This window comes from Phycodurus eques, chromosome 7, assembly GCF_024500275.1.
Source record: "Phycodurus eques isolate BA_2022a chromosome 7, UOR_Pequ_1.1, whole genome shotgun sequence".
NCBI classification, from domain to species: domain Eukaryota; kingdom Metazoa; phylum Chordata; class Actinopteri; order Syngnathiformes; family Syngnathidae; genus Phycodurus; species Phycodurus eques.
In genome coordinates, this window is record NC_084531.1 from 14514408 (window position 1) to 14532552 (window position 18145).

Genomic DNA, 18145 nt, shown 5'->3' on the forward strand with positions numbered 1-18145 from the left:
CCCTTAAAATTATATTTTTACAACAGCACCAAACAAATTATGAGAATACAAATTACATAAATCCAAATGTCATTATTCTGTTCTGAAGTCATAGCTAGCATTATCAAATTGAGAGAGGGGGAGAGGGCTTGCTTTAGAGGTGCCATATTTTACCAAACCAACTGTTTCTAGTGTTTGGGATGTAATTTTGGCTATATGGTGCCTCAGTAAACGTGAAATATGAATTAAAATCCTTCAAACATTCCTGAGTTCCAGATGTTTTTTTGCCAAATATGGACAAAGGGGATACAAAACTGAGTCAAAGAAAAGTAGCTGTCAGAGGGGCCTTTTCTGGACACTCATATGACAAAACTAAGGTGTTTTTTTAATTTTATTTTTATTTATTTTTTTATTTTTTTTATAATTTAATTCACACTTCCGTACTAAGTCCATGTTAGAGAGTCACTCTATGGAGGTCTAACTAGTCAAAATATGGCACAATTAAATAAAGCACACCTAACAATAGCGTATTCACAAGCACATCTGCTGTAGTGAGCGGGGGACGAAAAAGTGATGTAACAAGATGTGGGCATGAGGGTGCTTACTGTGCAAAGACTATTTTTTGTGCGAGCGGGGCGGTCAAAATGTGTTTTGTAAGGGTCGATCTAATGAGGACGGGGAAGAGAATATCATCACTTCACAGTATTCTATCTCCCTGTGATGAGAAGGCTCACGTCGACCTCAGTGGCTGACTGCCAACATTGATATTACATCGATCTCATTAGGAGATGTAGAAATTTGACAGCTCAGGGGACAAAAAAAGTCAGTTGACAGAGTTAAACCTTTTTTGGGGCATAATTCAGAAGTGGGTTTTTTTCGGTTAGCATGTCCACGTCACAGTTCTAAGATTCTGGGTTTGAATCTCTGCTCTGACATTCCAGCCTTGGCTTGTGTGGGTTTTCTCCAGGTACTCCAGCTTCCTCCCACATTTGAACAACATGCATGTTAGGTTCAGTGAAGACTTTGAATTGCCAATAGGTGTGAATGAGCGTGTGAGTGCTTGTTTATCCGTAATTGATGTTGTGATTGGCTGGCAACTAGTCCGGGGTGTGCGCCCCCGCCCAACACACATATCCAACCCCTCCGGGGCAGATGGCATAGGCTCCATCTCAACTGCGATCCTAATGAGGAAAACTAGAAAATGGAAGTATGGATGGATTCAGGGGGGATTCAAGGGATCATACAAATGACTGAGACGTCATTTAAAATGACATGAACAATGCAATTTCATAGCATATCATACGAATCAGGATGAGCACGTTACACAAAGCCCTCAGTGATGACAATTTTGCCCAAATAACCTTCAATTCTTAAGATAGTTTTCAATCACGTGACCGATTTTTGTTTGCCCGCCATGTTGGAGGACAAGATCGGGAGGACAAGCTACAGTAGGCTAGAAACGGAAAGACTAGTATACTGACTTGTCTTCGTTTGTTCGTTTTTTTTTCTGTATGTGCCCAGATGAGGGCTAAAAGTTGACAATGTATAAAGAAGCTTTGGATGGAATAGCAAAGACACGATACAGTGACAGAGTGGCCATCATAAAAGATCCCTACAGAATCTCTCACCCCTAACGGTGTGCAAAGAAAAGCAGAAATAAAACAGATACTGACTCGCCATCATCTACAGCCTGGCTTAATTTGGATAAAACGGCACTGACTTTCCCTTACTTAGCCTCAAGGCTAGATAGCGGTTAACATCGTAGGCATCAGCTGCCATCCTAGTCATCAATTAATCCTACATTTCTGATGTGTATGTACTTTTAATATAATACCACGGCAACAATCGACCGAACATAAGAAATCTGTTACTTAAGAGAACTGAACTAAAATATAAAGTTTGAAAATAGAGGTATGTACTGTATGTAAGGTATGTAAAATGCGTTTTTTTAACGTTGCAAAGTGGTAAAACTTGCCTTTAATGAAGTGTTCAGAACAAACACGGATGTATGGACTGGGCATCTGGCCGGCGTGAAAACAGCTCTGCTGATACGTGAAAGCCACAATCCTGAAAACCACAACCTCCGTCTCTTCCCTGACAAATGTCAGTCTTAACACCCTGATTCAAAATTAGCGCCGGTAAATGGTGGAAGGAGACTTAGTCCCTTTTACGTGTATTGTTACAGCCAAATAGCACAGTAATTCACCATTTTGGACAAATTTATGTATTCAAACAATCAATAAGCATCAGAACAAAACAATGTGTCTTGAGGTGTGTGACGTCACAGGAAAACTATCTATATATTGCCATGAAAATGCTAAATTTCTATCCATATTCTAAGCCTTGACTATTAGTATGTAATCTTGCTTTTTTTTTTCCTGAGAGGAGGCTGCACAATGCATATTTTTTCATGCATCCATCCAGACATACTCTCATTCCCAGTTCCCTTTGTCTTTCTGTATTTCAACCTCAACTTGGCCTTTTCACATTTGAATCATTGATACGCTTTACTGTAGCTGGTACAGCATAAGCATGGCAGCCATTTTTCTCAGACGCCATTTGGATGGCATCTGAGAAAATCAAATCATCTGATTAGTCCACCTTAAATTTGAATTTTAAGATACAATACTTTACTTCAAAAGCAATCCTAGTCAATTTTGAAATAACAGAGTAATCTATCAAATTTCTGCTGTCTGCCTAATTTTCTGGTTGGGTTTCTATGATGTAATCAATAAGAAAAAAGTCCAATATTTACACTGCCTTCCAGAAATTTCTGACCTCCGACTCGCATAAGTGCAATGGAACCATGCTCCAGCAGTGTCTAACAACAATGCTGGCATCAATTAAAAGATAAACTTGATTCATTAGTTACACCAAATTTAGCACGACCTGTTCTGCATGGAAATTTCTTTGTAGATATGTTGCCATATCCATTCTGCATGAAGTAATTTAATTGAAAAAAAAAAAAAAGATTACATTTGTTGCCAGCATGTCTACTAGTTTTCAGCATAATCGGCCATGATGCATCTCTAATGTGAAAGGACACGCTTATGGAGGTCGTCCGCCCTGTTTTTTGTTTATTATTACAGGAACATTTTGAGGTCAGAACTTGGATGTTCATACATCCACATTGGTTTATTTCCTACTTCCTAGAAGTCTGGAAGAGACTAAAGGGCGGCTCTAGCGCCACCAATGGTAGCAGAAACAAATGTCCTGAATTGAGTTTCCTCCCATACATTGTAACTTAGTTCGAGCTTAGTGGAATGTGCTTGAAAAGTGTCTTTTTGGGAAAATTTAAATGAGACATTTTTTTTTTTTTTAAATCCACAAACTAAAACGGTTGGGAAATGTCTTGATAGAATGTGCTTTGATAAAAATACCCCAAGGATCCAGAATTAAAGAACAATTGACTTTGCTTTGCCCTCTCGAAACACCCCTGTTCAAATGAGCTTTTTTGTTTCTTTTCACGGGGTGGGGGTGTCCTCTCATGCAAATGAGCCACTGCTCACCCGGCCTACCTCTACTGCGGGGTGTGCCTATGCGAGTACAGCTTTGCATTAATATCATAACCACTGAATCCAGGAGGTCCTTCTATGTCCATCCTCATCCTTTTTCTGAGCCGCTTCTCCTCACTAGGGTCGCGGGCGTGCTGGAACCTATCCCAGCTAACATCGGGCAGGAGGCGGGGTACACCCTGAACTGGTTGCCAGCCAATCGCAGGCCACATACAAACAAACAACCATTCGCACTCACATTCACACCTACGGGCAATTTAGAGTCTTCAATCAACCTACCATGCATGTTTTTGGGATGTGGGAGGAAACCGGAGTGCCCGGAGAAAACCCACGCAGGCATGGGGAGAACATGCAAACTCCACACAGGCGGGGCAGGGGATTGAACCCCGCTCCTCAGAACTGTGAGGCAGACGCTCTAACCAGTCGTCCACCGTGCCTCCTTCTATGTCGTGACTGTCATAAACTGAGCACCCCCTGTATGTTTCAATTGAAGTTTAGGAACTTAAACACTTTGCGGTTTGTGTTCGTACAGTTAAGTTCATGTTGTTTTTTCTGGCAGTGGTGGCTACGTTAGTGATTACTACTATCTAACGTGATATCGTGTTTTTATGTGCTCCTTACCAGAAACTTAATCAGCTTGGCTTTGACTTTGAGACGATAGTGGTTCTGAATGGATTGCTTCAAGACCTTATCTGAACGGCTTGCTGCAAGACACATTGTCTGACATAGGAAGCTTACCCAAAAAATACCTTTTGTAATTTCTTACTTGATGGGTGGGCATGCAACCCAGAGAAAGGAAGAGGTACATTTTCCATATTACAGGGGACTCTTGATTTACAACAGTACCGACATGCAAGGTTTTGAGGAAGACAGAAGGTTATTTGTTAGGTTGTTTCATATGTATCTCCTGGAAGGGTTTTTCATTTTCATACAGATATTTACTTTAATTATGACTTTAGTACTGTGATTGGCTGGCGACCAGTTCAGGGTGTACCCCGCCTCTTGCCAAAAGTCAGCTGGAATAGGCTCCAGCGCGCCCGCGACCCGAGTGAGGATAAGCGGTATGGAAAATGGATGGATGGATGACTTTAGTACTGCATTAGGGAAGGTTAGTGATTGTCTACTGCAGGTTTAGACTTAGGTACAAATTCAGAATCAAATTCCCCTTGTCTGTGCCTTTGAGAATGTGTATGGCACATGACAAAATAAAATGGTTTGGAGTGACTGACTATAAATGGGTGTGAATGGGTGTGGCCTCTGATTGTAGCTTCTCCTGACACTATTCCTCTCTTCTCCACAGAGAGTGCCTTCTTAGTCTTCCGCTTGTGGCTCTTGGACTCAGCTGAACCCTGCCACAGTCGTCAGCGTTGCCTCGCAGGGCAGCCGACGCCATTCACTGCGCTACTGATTCGCTAAAGTTGGGCCCCTCCCTCCCTCCCAGCCTGCCTCCCTCCTGTGCAGATAAAGCCTGATGTTGAGAATGAACAGATCCAATCAGCTGCTGTGAGCGGGAAGGAGCTTGTCGCTCTCGTTGTTTTCTCCACCACACCCTTCTACTCCTCCTCCTCCTTTCCCCAGAGCCCTGCTTCTTCCCATCATGGGCCGACGCGATCAATAATGCTTTACCATTCTCTCGTCTGACAGTTGAGGTGAGGAGTGAGCTGACCGCTAAAGGCTTCCTATTTGAGGCAAGCGGGCCCTGAGGATGGGCTACAGGTGGCAGAGCCTCTAGAGGCCTCCCTTGGCTCAAATCCCGACAAAGACCTTTCGAGCCCACCTTCTCCCATGTCATTGACTTATATATCCTCATTAGCAACACACAGGTGCGCTCATAATTGCATTTGCTGGATATACATTAGTCTTCATCAGCCGTCCTCGTCTGCTTCTGCTACTGCTGTGGCTCCTGCTCCAGAATGGCGGTGAACGTGACACCGATCCGGGACACAAAGTGGCTGACTTTGGAGGTGTGTCGGGAGTTCCAAAGGGGGACGTGCTCACGGCCGGACAACGAGTGCAAGTTCGCCCACCCCGCCAAGAGCTGCCAAGTGGAAAACGGCCGAGTCATCGCCTGTTTTGACTCACTCAAGGTGAGTGTGACAAACAACTCATCACTACGCCATTCATCACTGCCCTCTTTGCTGTTTTTTTGTTTTGTTTTGTTTTTTTACAGCTCCCAATAGAGACAACAATTGTCTGTGGTTGTATTAATAGTGTTAGAATCATAGTCACACCGACGCTTTGGTCATTTATAACGCTGTGATACTTTGGGACTTTCGGGTTTGTCTAAGGAGGAAGTGATGTGTTGGCTACTTGACAAATCAATCCCCACAATTTAAAGTAATCCAACACAAGAGCTGTAGCCACAACTTTGCCTTTGTAAATACAAAGACGGACATTCACCAAGTCTGATCAAAATCAGCATCAGATGTTTTTAAAACATAATCTTAGCAATTATCCAGTGGGGACATGTGCTAAGAATGATATTTTTTTTCCCTCCCAGATCTGCTTGGAAAATGGGTGGGGCCGACAATTGTAACTGTTAAACCTGTTCAATGATTACAATCACAAATTCTTGTGTGAGACTCCGTGATTGTGAGCTAAAACGTACCAATAGTCAATTAGGAATTTCGTTGAAGCTTGAGCTGTTGCCTTAACAAACACAGGAGCAACTGGTTTTGTTTGGTGTTCGTATTATGTGTCTTCCATGTCATTCCCCACAATACAAATTCCAAAAAGAATGTGGAAGCTACCAAATAAGCTATCATTTGACCTTATTGTATTTCTCCAATAGTCTTCTCTCTTCTTCTTTGAATGCCCTGTGGCATTATGCTGCTTCTCACAGGTCAGTCTTGATACTACGACAGACATCTGGTTTGAGCGAAGAGACTCGTGATTTTCGGTGGCGATATCATGATGTGTATGGTGTGCTGTGTTGGCATCTTGAGTACACCGCACACTATAAGAGCAGTCAGAACACAAATGCCATTTTGTTCCTCATCAGGTGTGGGGTCTCTCACATTTTAAAAATGTGTATGTGTGTACCATGCTATAGCTATCGACGTTTAAATGACGATGATGATGATTTCCGGTGTAACTCTCACCAATACGGGCATGACGTTTCCTTCCTACAATAGGATTAAGTGTTATTATCTATGGCTGCAGTTAGGCCCTTTGGCTGCTGTTTTGACTCATGCTGCAGACGACTGAAGATGGAATCTAAAGATTGTTAGCTGTCGATTGTGATGTTAGCATGTCAGGTTGCAAAGTTCAGCTCTGGTTTCTGAGAACATTAGACGTTTTATTCAGCTCCTTGTTGTTGGATGTGTATTTTATCATTGTAGACAGGCGTGTAGCCGCTGTGTCTCAATTAACCCCCGTGTGCTTCATCCACTTGAAAGAAATAAGAGCCTCCCCCCCAAAGGTCCACCTCATACCCACACACACGGACAAAAGTAAAACTGCTGAGCACAGAACAACTTTGCTGCTGACCAAAGTAGCAGCACCAACCAAGGCACATTAATAGTGCCTTCCATGAATTAAATTGTGGAGTCTTACCAATGTTGTAAACAAATTCTTGAATGGAATGAGATAATGTGTGTTGTACGGAGACAGTGGGGCAGGACGGTTGAATTGTAATTAGCACATCTGTCTCACAGTCAGGAGATCCAGGTTTGAATGAAATGTAGAGTTTGCATGGTCTCCCTGTGCTTGCCTGTGTTTCCCCCATGTTCCAACATCCCAAAACATGTTTCTAGGGTTGACTGAAGACTGACTCACTGGTTCTTAAGATGGGTTTCATGGAACCCCACAGGGGTTTGGTGAGTCAGTCTCAGGGGTTCAGCGGAGGTCACTGTGTTTTGCCATTCCGTTCACATGACTTGTAACAACTCTTGGTATCACCAAATCATAGAAAACCTTAAAGATACTCTTACTGTTTGTAACAACACATATCTTTAAGAGCACTCCTTTTCGAGGATGGTAGACAAAAACTAGGAAAAAAAACGATTTTGTTGCGAAAATGATATGAGAGTGGCACTTGCCAACGTGAAGGCAAGCCTTCCTGAACTTCTCTCTTTAAGGCAACAGCAAAAGTTGACACTGATTTACTGATTTACAGTAAATATTCATTGAGTTATGTTTTTGATTTTTGTGTGTAATTCATGATTTATTGGTTTTGTCCTTTGAACACAGTGATTTTGTGTTTAACTGATGCATGGGTTCATTCTGTGCACTGCTATAATATACTGTACACTGGGGCTGGGCCATTGTGGCAAAAGTAATGATCACCATTATTTTGATTGATATTGAAATCATGATTAATAAACACGATTATTCACTGATTTCGAAACTTATTTACTACCAAAACTCAACTTTAAATATAACTTAATAGAACAACCAGAAAATTAATTAGTAACAAAATAAATAAATAAATAAAAAACAATAAATAAAAATAAATAAAAATAAAAAATAATAATAATAATAAAACATTGGCACGTCTGGGGTGACTGTAATGTCTATCATATATATTTGATGAAAAAAAGAACAATCCTTCTCTCAATATTCTGCAAACAGAAATAATGTTGGTAATCCTAATTGACCTAAAACAGGAAACACTTTTCAAGCAGATTTCATGTCAGACATTCAGGGGGGAAAAGCCTTTGCGTCTTTTTTACAAAGCCATGACTGCATCTGCTGTTCCTGCTGTATGCGTCTTGGCCTCTTGGAGCCAGTGTGGTGTGATGCATGCATAGAACTGCATGTTACATAAAGTAAACTAAAAAAGAGCAGAAGAATGAAAGTTACAATAAAACTGGAACTCGTTTTTCACAGATTAGAAAGACTATATGCCCATATGCCCACTGCGATTGACCAGCGACCAGTCCAAGGTGTATCCTGCCTCCCGGCCAAAGTCAACTACTGTAGATAGAATCCAGCTCACCCACAACCGGCAACAGGAAAGGCGATATCGAAAATGTATGGATGAATATTATTTAATTCAATCGTTTAAGGCCCGGTGTAAATAAGATGCTGTGAGTACATAAAAAAAGCTACCTAATGTTGTGGTCAGTAAGTGCAAATAAGTCCATGAGGAAATAGAGTGCTTGTTTGTGTGTTCCTATGCAAGTGGAGATGTACCCAGTCATCGCTTCAACATCTGTGAATGCGATTGAGAGATTCCTTCCTTGGCCGACAAGTTTAACAGCAGGGTCTCTGGGCGGGACTTTGTTGGAGGTTTCTGTCACAGTAGCTGGGAGACTGTGGGAGGAGGAGGAGGAGAATGAGGGAAGCACACACTGTGTCGTTTATGTTCGGGACTACTGTATATGCAAGAGTGTGTGTTTCATTTTGAGGTCACACAGCATAGTAGGGTGTTCTCGGAAAGCTTCGCAATTGACTCTATTTTTTGCCCTGGCACTGAGACAACACACTCCCACTGTGCAGCTCCACTTTCTCGCTCGGCCTAAGATGAGGGAAAGGAAAATATAGCAGGAGGGATAGATATGAACACTCAATGAATGAGGTGGACAGGTTGTGTAAAAGTGCTTTAATGTAAGGCAGGGGGCAAGAGGACATTATTCCTATTGGGAGCCATTGTAGTTTAAATTAAGACCTCAGAGGGCAATACTAAATTTATGAAAGAGAATATGACTGTTAACGGTTAATTTTATTGTTAATATATATTATGAGTATTTGTGTTTGATTTGTATTGGGATGGGCAGTACAGTATACTAGTGTTTAGAATAGACTTTACACCGATCTGATCAGCTTGATCGGTATCGGCCGATAATGATCATTTTATGCTGATTTTATGCTGCAGCCTCACAGTTCTGAGGTGCGGGGTTCAATCCCCATCCCCGCCTGTGTGGAGTTTGCATGTTCTCCACGTGCCTGCGTGGGTTTTCTCCGGGCACTCCGGTTTCCTCCCACATCCCAAAAACATGCATTAATTGGAGACTCTAAATTGCCCGTAGGTGTGACTGTGAGTGTAAATGGTTGTTTGTTTCTATGTGCCCTGCGATTGGCTGGCAACCAGTTCAGGGTGTACCCCGCCTCCTGCCCGATGACAGCTGGGATAGGCTCCAGCACGCCCGCGACCCTAGTGAGGAGAAGCGGCTCAGAAAATGGATGGATGGTTAGCACCCATTATTTCTGTCATGTTGTAATGTTGGTTTGAGCTGACTGATTAGAATACATGACCTGACAAGAGAATACTTTTGAAGATACTCAGTATACAGTACACAAGTATATACAGTAAATGAACAAGTCATTTAAATAGACACATTGCTCCATCTTCGGATCGGATCAGTGATCAGTTATCGTTTTTTTTTAAACTCGGTGATCGGCCCCAAAAATCCTGATCGTGTAAAGCTGAGTTTAGAATGTTTGCCCCACAGCTCTGAGATTTGGGGTTCCAATCTTGACTCCTGTGTGGAGGTTGCATAGCCTCCTGCTCCTCTATGGTGCGAAGACCTCATTGAAATTGTGTTATTTCTTATGACACAATCAACTTTTGGGTGTCTTTAACATATTCAGAAATTCACAAAATTTTGGTAACACATCCTGGCAATAATATATGTATTGCCAGTGTTGCAGAGTATTACCAGTTGACATCTGGCAAATATTGGTATGAAATCCAGTACCGGTATGTTCATCATGACAGGACACACAAGAATAAATATTTTCTTTTTTTTGTTGCATTCAAACTACTCTGTTTATACAATTTATCCAAAATGTTACTTGAGTGAATGTAACGGAGTAAATGTAACGCGTTACTACCCACCTCTGGGAATTAGCAACCGCCACCTGTGCATCCAATTGCCACAGAATCGTACATGTTCATCATTAAATGACACATGTAAATCAATGAGGACCTACACTGTGAAACGTATGGGTAGTCTGTCATTTTGTACTATTTTTCAGCGTTACGTCCATTTTCAGGGTTACCTATCTGAACAAACTACTGCAAGGGAATTCACCCGATCGCCACCAAATCTCAACCAAGTATAAAAGACAGATGAGCAGCGCTTAATTGCGAAGGTTGTTAGTTTTCTTTATCGGGTGTAGGCCGAGCTTGGTGGCAAAGTTTGAAGACTCACCACAAAACCCGAAACTCTCATAAAATGGCTCCACAAGCTCTAATCTTGATCAAAAGCTGTGTGTATGAAAGCAGGTCCATTCCTGAGGAGATTCACATGGCACATCCCAAACACGTGTTTTTTACCTTTTAAAGGAGCAAAAGCATATCCAAAACATAAACATATTGTAAAGATCTCAATCACTTCGACATTACAACTGAAAATGTTCGAGACAATGTAAAGGGTTAAGTGAGGAGATGGTGCATCCCCGGTGACATCATTGCTTTATCCCGGCGTACACACAAGTGCTTCAATGCTCTGTGGCTCAAGTGGGAGCAGTGCATCGGAATTCCAATGTTCTATTTAGCAGTGAGCGGCGTGTAATTTGGCCCCTATCTGATTGGCAAACCACATAACCGGAGAGCCGAGCTAGAAGTCCGTCAAGCCGACCGTAGCTTACCTTGACTTAAAGCTGAGCCTGTTTCTGCTTCAGCTGGCCTCTGTATTACTATCATTATTATTATGAATGGGGCTTGCCCGGTTGCTAGGATGCCTGTGCAGGGTTCGGTAGGTACAGGTAAGACAGGCCTTGACAAATGGAGGCTGCCGGGGCCTGCTTGGATCATGAAAACAGACACTGCTCTCCATGCCAGGGCATTCCACAGTGTGCCTCCCTGACAGTTTGATATATCTGCTTTGTCTGCACATGGACTCATAACACACATCCAGGCGTGGAAGGGGGGCTGCAAGAAAGATGTACAGTTTTAGAGCACGTCCTTCAACTTACAAAGAAGGTCTGCTAACACAGATAAAAACAAATGTGCATCTATGCACCCAGCCACAAACTTTAAAGCTACAGTGGTTTGAACACAATACAGTGAGAAATGCTTAGGCCCGTCACGATAATTACTATATCGACTTATCATTCGATAAATAAAATGGACAGGATAGTTTTTCCATACTCGATAAATTTTCATTGTTGTGGTGTGCCGGTGTGCGGATCACACAGACTTGGATGGCTTTGTCATTAACTGCTAGTATGCTCATTGAACGCCGGCGTACTGGTACACTCTTCCTGTTGTTGGCTCCGTCCAATACTCCACAACCTTGCTCCATGTGCAGCGCATAGATTGACACAACACAGGCACTTAAGGGAAAGTTAACTGTTTATTATAGTCTTTAGCCCGGCCACAAGCTAACAAACTAGCTCACAAGCTAACGAGCTAGCGAGTTAGGGAGCTAAACAGCTAGCTGCACCACGGCGAATTCGTTTAAAACGTCAGCGCCTCACCAAGTTGTCGTGTGTGTTAGTCCCCAATGAAAACAAACACGGGACGGTTAACTGTATATTAAGCATAATCTCAGCAGCACACGTTATTCAGCCAGTACTTGACGACAGCGAACGTCAACGTACCGTATATTTGATTGACAGGTGAAGTGCTCATCTTCAGCGGACCAACCACACAGTAGCCGGGTTTACATGGAGACTTTTTTTTTTTATTTATTCCGATTGAAATCATTACAATTGAAGATCTCTGGTCAAGTGTTTACATGTTACGTGATCTATTCCAATCGGGTGCATACTATCATGTGCACTACGTTTAATCAGAACAGCCGCACTTCATCAAGAACCTCACGTCATTTATCAAGATGGAAGTCCATTGTCGATTCAGCACAGTACTTGTGATTGTTTCATACGTTTATTTAAAAAAAACGCTTCATAAAAAGAACTTATAAGTAGTTAAAAACAAGATCTCTGTTGCATATGAGCTCTGTCGGGAGCTGCCATTTTTGCACAGTGCGTAAAAGAGGACCTCACCGCGTATTTATGTCGAGACGAAGCATGCGCAGACAGAGCTTTTTCTGGCTCTATTCTGGATACAAAAGGAATATTCCACTCCTGCAGTGGCGGTCCTGGACCAAATGTCGCCCTGTGCGATGGCCATCAATTGCACCCCTTTGCCGATTGTCAACTCGGGAGGTTTAGGGCTGACGGAGATTTGCCTCCAAAAGAAATTATGTCGAAAGTCAATGCGCCATATCCGACGCCCGTCAAGTGCACCAACCTCTATGGTCTTTGACGTGGTGGGTTTGGGAGCGAAGATTTTGTGTTGGTTTAGTTTCATAACACATCTTAGAAGTGTATGTGCCATGTGCGCCAACCCTCAGTAGCGTACCTGTGGCTGATCATCAAAGGGGGGTTAGGCGGGCCCTGGGCAGCTGCCCATATCACCCATATCAGAAACCGCCACTGCAACCCCATGAAACCATATAACATTCCATTTGGATTCGGCCTATTTATTCCTCTTGAGGTGTCTATATGGAGCATTTTCATCCTGTTTGGGCTTCAAAACAGATTATAATCGGAATAGAAGCCGTCATGTAAACCAGGCTAGTCTTGCAGCTCTTTATTTCAGACCCTGGGGGATTCATATCAGAGTAAAGAAAACAGTTTGAGAGAAACAAGAAAGGAAATTATAGTAATAGCAAAAATAATAATAACAACAATGCTGATTTCAAAGCAAAAAAATAAAATAAATAATGAAAAATAATAAGGACGATCCTTATTTTTCATGATTTCAAAGGCATTAAAAAAACAACATTGTTTATTGTGATAGTTTTTCTGAAAAAATATCTTTAAAAAATTGGGATCATGCCTAGTGATGCTGGTTGAACAATCCGTCCATTCATTTTCTACACAGCTTATAATGTTCAGGGTTCGTGGGTGAGTTAGATGCCTATCTCACTGGCCTAGAAACTAGTCTTCGGTAGTTGCAGAGACGTCTCTGTGACGTCTCCTAGAATTTCCTGGAGACTAGCCAGGTTGCCAAGGAGCACGATCGGAGACCTTTTGGAGACGCTTCTATAGGCCCACTATAGAGACAAATCTTAAAGTAGCTTAATGTCACAAAACTGCAATTAATTGTCACCAAAATGTATGTGGCCATCTCTACGTATGCCCACTTCAACTTCTGAAAATATCAGAACGATCGCCACAATATTTTGGATTTTATGGACGTTATAGTGTTTTCCTCATTGGAAGACTGTCCCGGTGTCCGTGCTCCCACACACAAACAGGCTTATATCAGCGACTTCCAGGTGAATTGGTTTTCACATTGTCTGGATAAGTCTCCCAGACATCTTTCTGGTGAGAGCACAAACAATATTTTGGTCTCCCAGGTCCCTGTATCGTCGCAACTGATCAACCTTGGCAGTCTCGGCGATGTCTCCCCGAGGGAGATAAGCCTTTTACAGCATATGCCACCTGACTTTGGGAGAAAAGCAGACTCCACCCTGGACTGGTCGCCAGTCAATCGTAGTGCAGGTATAGAGAAAAACAACCAATTATGTTCGGACTAATTTGTTCCAGAATCCAAACTTTATTGTCATAAACCCTTTATTAACTTTACAGGCAATGTTTTATGTAACATTTTAATATTATTAATTGCCTTGCATAAGCATATACTGTACACTTCTTATGACCATTACGGTCACGGGTGAGCTGGAACCTATCCCAGCTTACTTTGGGCGAGAGGTGGGGTACACCCTGGAATGGCCACCTGCCAATCGCAGGGCACATATACGAAAATAGCAGAATGTGAGTATTACTTTATGGTAATGTCCAGGGCATTTTCTTTTTCTCTTTCCACTGTCTTTCTAGAAAAAAGGTAAACCACACAGGCAGATTCCTTTGTTGCAGGCTGAAGTTTACATGATATGCCGATGTCACATGATGATGGCTTTAACTCTAAATTTTTTAAAATTGTCAAATTCCACAAACCATCCAACTTTAGCAGAGCATTCCAACTTCAAGTAACAATGTAGAGTATCGGCGTCAGGCGTTCATGGGTTGTGGGGTGGTGGTGGTAGGGGGACTTCACACTAGCAGCATGTTGTGTAACACTTAGATGCTTTGAAATACTGTGAGGATAGCGGCCTTCATCGACACATTCAAAACTCTCAATCACGCTCTTGTGTGTATGTGTGTGTGTGTGTGTGTGTGTGTGAGCTTGAGAGGACGCTGGACATGCGATAAGACCTCTTTGAAAGGGAGATGTACTCCAGGTCCTTTAATCCGCTCCCCTTCTTCATTCGCCTCGTCCTCTCATCTCATGTGCTTCTGTTAATCTTTTGTCACTCAGCTGCGTCCTCAACATTACAGCATATTATTATTATTATATATTTATTTTTGCACTGTAGCCAACCATCGGGGAGTGATGACGTATAAGCAATGGGTAATTTGGTGTCGAGGGGTATTTCCTTGTCAGTCCAAGAACCTTATTGGGTTTTGCAGGATGGCCGAGATGGCTCAGGTCAAATGGGTGCGCTGCACATTTTTCTACTTTAACCAGCTAACAACCTTTCAAGGCCTATTTGTGTCGAGGAGAGAAGAACCCTATTAAGTTTTAATGAGACCGAGATGGACTTTTTAGCAAAGTCATTCGTCCATAGTCATTGGTTTTGGATATACATGCAATTACACAGTACCCTTGGCATTGTTGTCCCTTTATTCAGTTATACTTTTGTTACGCCACGGTTCCTTATAATCTCTATTGAATTTGTAAGGTACCGGTAAATGCTGTGGATTAGGGAAGTCACTATTAAATATTTCCTTAAATTGCATATGTTGGAACTGAGTGTATGGTATAAACTATATACAGAATTTGAGACAACAAAATCAGCCTTTGCTAAACGGTTAGCAATTTAGTGCGACATAGTTCTTTGTCTTTGTACCTTTTCAGCAATTATCTTGAGACATGTATAGTGTATTTAAGAACAAATCTCTGAACTCACTTTACAAGGTCTTTAAGGTCCCACAATGTTTAACATATTTGGCATTTGACGTTCAAAACCCAATTCTTGCATTTGTGCCACCAAATTTATGTTTGAAAGCACCTTTGAACTGGCACATCTTAAGTAATGTGGTGACATCATTAGCCTCCAAATGCAATTTTGGACTGATGCAGCCCTTGAATTGGAACCCAGCTATTATCTCATTCAAGATGGTTGAGCTTGGCTTGAAAGTATCAATGAGTTGTGGTACTGCTGTTTAAATGCATGATCTACTGTATGTATGAGTGATTGGCAAAACAACGTCTAGTGCTGTCCATATCCATTTTTCGACTCTCGGCCTATATTCGGGGCCTAGCTGAACAGGATCCATCCTATTTGATCCCTCAGTCCTCAGCCCACACAAGACATTACGAAAGGAGGCTTGTAACAGCACATGACTATGAAACAAGCAGAGCAGACAGTCGCTATCAACGTTGTCTCGCTCGATTCATGGCCGAGCGCCCCCTCCCAACCTCCCTTGAACGTTCTCTAAATGTTTCCATGTCCTCAGAGAGGCTTGGCCACCGTCTTTCCGTCCATCTGCGGATACGCTGCCTCAGCACGTGCACACATCCATCTTAAACAACGCCACATCAGCATGGAGACATGGCATAACAACATCAGAGCCAAAATACACACAAGGGCGTTCAGAAAGAACATTCTGATTGTCCTGGGTCACCTTTTCGTGCGGACATGTTTATTGTGACTATTACTTAAATGTATCACTCAAGAGTTGTATCAAGGCGTTGGAGCGCTGAGTCGTGATGTCCCGCCGCCGCCACTACTGCAATTGTGAACAGAATATCTGATCAGTTCTCGTTAGTCTAAATCCTCGACGTCCTTTACCTCACCGTCTAACTCTTTGTAATTCTGTGGGAGTGGCGCGGAGCTAAACAAACGTTTAAATGAGACTGCAGACAAATAAGGCGTAATGGGGGGACGAAGTGAGGCAGATGGAGAGCGACTAACAGAACATGAACATGCCGGAGGACGCCCATCTGTCTGCTAACCCGTCTTCCTTTTTTTGTCGCGGAGCAGCTTTGTACGTCTGTACGCTTGCCTTCACGTCGGCTTGTGTTCCCTTTAAATGTCACTGACCCTCTGCTCTTTTTTGATGCCGCGGAATCCTGCCGTGGTGCACTTTGGGAGCCTTATCGTTTGCTTTCAGTCCCACAGCACATAAACACACAAACTATTGCAGGTTCACACATGCATTGACGCTCACTTGGCATACAGTAGGTGAAAATGCAAGAAAATATTGCCCATGTTTGCAGCTCTAACAACTTCCAATTTACAGCTGCTGTTCTAGTTCATCCCGAAGCTGTTTGATGGACTTTTTCCACACCAAAGTCATCTAAAGTAGGGTACACAGATACTGATTTTTAAAATCTTAACTGTGTTTTTAAATGTCAGCGAGCCCAAAAAGCACTGTGCCAAAGGGTGTCCCGAATGCCAAAAAATACAAATATGGAAAAAAAAGAGTAGTAGTAGAAAAATAAATACAAGCTAGGCTAACCTTTAGCTTATCAAGTAACTACATTGCAGTTGCTAACGCTTCTCCTTATCATCTTTCATAAACTCAGTGTTGACCTAGGACGTAAAAATTGGTCATCATATACTCTACAGTATATTGAAGAAGTTTAACATTTTACGATTGTCATCCCTAAATGTTTTCTGAAGAACTCCGGTTGGGAAAATAACTCTTAACACACCCCACACCACAGGAAAATGGCTCAGGATAATCTTTTAGAGACATCCGATAATCAGGCCTCTGCTGAATTTTGTCAAAAGGGAAGGGAAAATGCTCAAATTAGACCTGTTTGTTGTTCTGTGTAAACCGCTTGAGCAAAAAAAAAAAAAAAGGGCCTTCCCCAAAGTTCATCGAATCATACATTTTTTTATACCGCTTATCCTGTTTAGGATTGCACTGTTTGAACTGGGGCAAAAGACAGACTACACTCTAGACTGGTGGCCAGTCAATCACAGGGCCCTTCTCCAAAGTGTTGTAACAAAGTTGGAAGCCTATTATTGTTCAAATTGTCTTGAAATGAAGATTAAGAAGTCTAGTCCAAGCGCTAATGGATTAATTGATTGAAAAAAGAGCTGTGTCCAAAAACCTTTATCGATAGAAGTGTACACTGATCCCACTGTCGGAGTGTACTCCTGCCAAATAACGAACAAGACCTCAGGAGGTAAATGACAAGTCATTCTTGGCACCATATATTCTTGTGCAGCCAAGCAATTAATTGGTCCAAAATCTAATACACAACATACTGTATGTGTTTTTGGGTGGTTTAAGCCACAAAAATAAATCGATCAATCAATAAAAAAATTAAATGTATGTATTGGTTGTCATGGTTACAGCAGTCTGGCCGGTGACAGTCTTGTTAAAAACACCTAGAGCTACTGTAGCTGAATGATATGGAGGAGGGTAAATATACAGTACAGTATGTACTGTAGAAAAAGATTTAGGTCAACATTTTTACAGCACTCATTTTGATATGAGCCCCTTTTACACTACCTACCCATTTATTTGTCATTTTTAATTTACTGAACGAGGACATTAGTGTGTCACAGACTTTGCATATTGAGATAGATGCATGGCAACATACAGTCTGGGACAGCTACAATTACCTTCAACACAAAGGGGTGTGGCCAGTGAGTCTCAGGTGGTAAACTTCCGATTCTGATTGTGGCCCGTCACACAAAGGCAGTGTTACGCCTCTTATACTACACTGGAAC

At 42.2% G+C, this 18145-nt stretch overlaps 1 protein-coding gene across 9 annotated transcripts in view; it reads left to right on the top strand.

Moving 5' to 3' along the window:
• LOC133404734 (muscleblind-like protein 1) overlaps positions 1–18145 on the top strand; it is a 111773-nt gene that overhangs the window by 43277 nt on the left and 50351 nt on the right. For 3 of the 9 annotated variants that reach the window (XM_061680920.1, XM_061680919.1, XM_061680917.1), the window contains exons 2-3: positions 4795–5317; positions 5407–5581. The exons of 1 other annotated variant lie outside the window; for it this stretch is intronic. In XM_061680920.1, the coding sequence (XP_061536904.1) occupies positions 5280–5317; positions 5407–5581 (213 nt within the window). In that variant the 5' untranslated portion in view covers positions 4795–5279. Of the gene's footprint in view, positions 1–4794; positions 5582–18145 lie in introns of those variants that run through there. 5 more of the 9 variants (XM_061680918.1, XM_061680922.1, XM_061680923.1 and 2 more) reach the window with 5 other exon arrangements.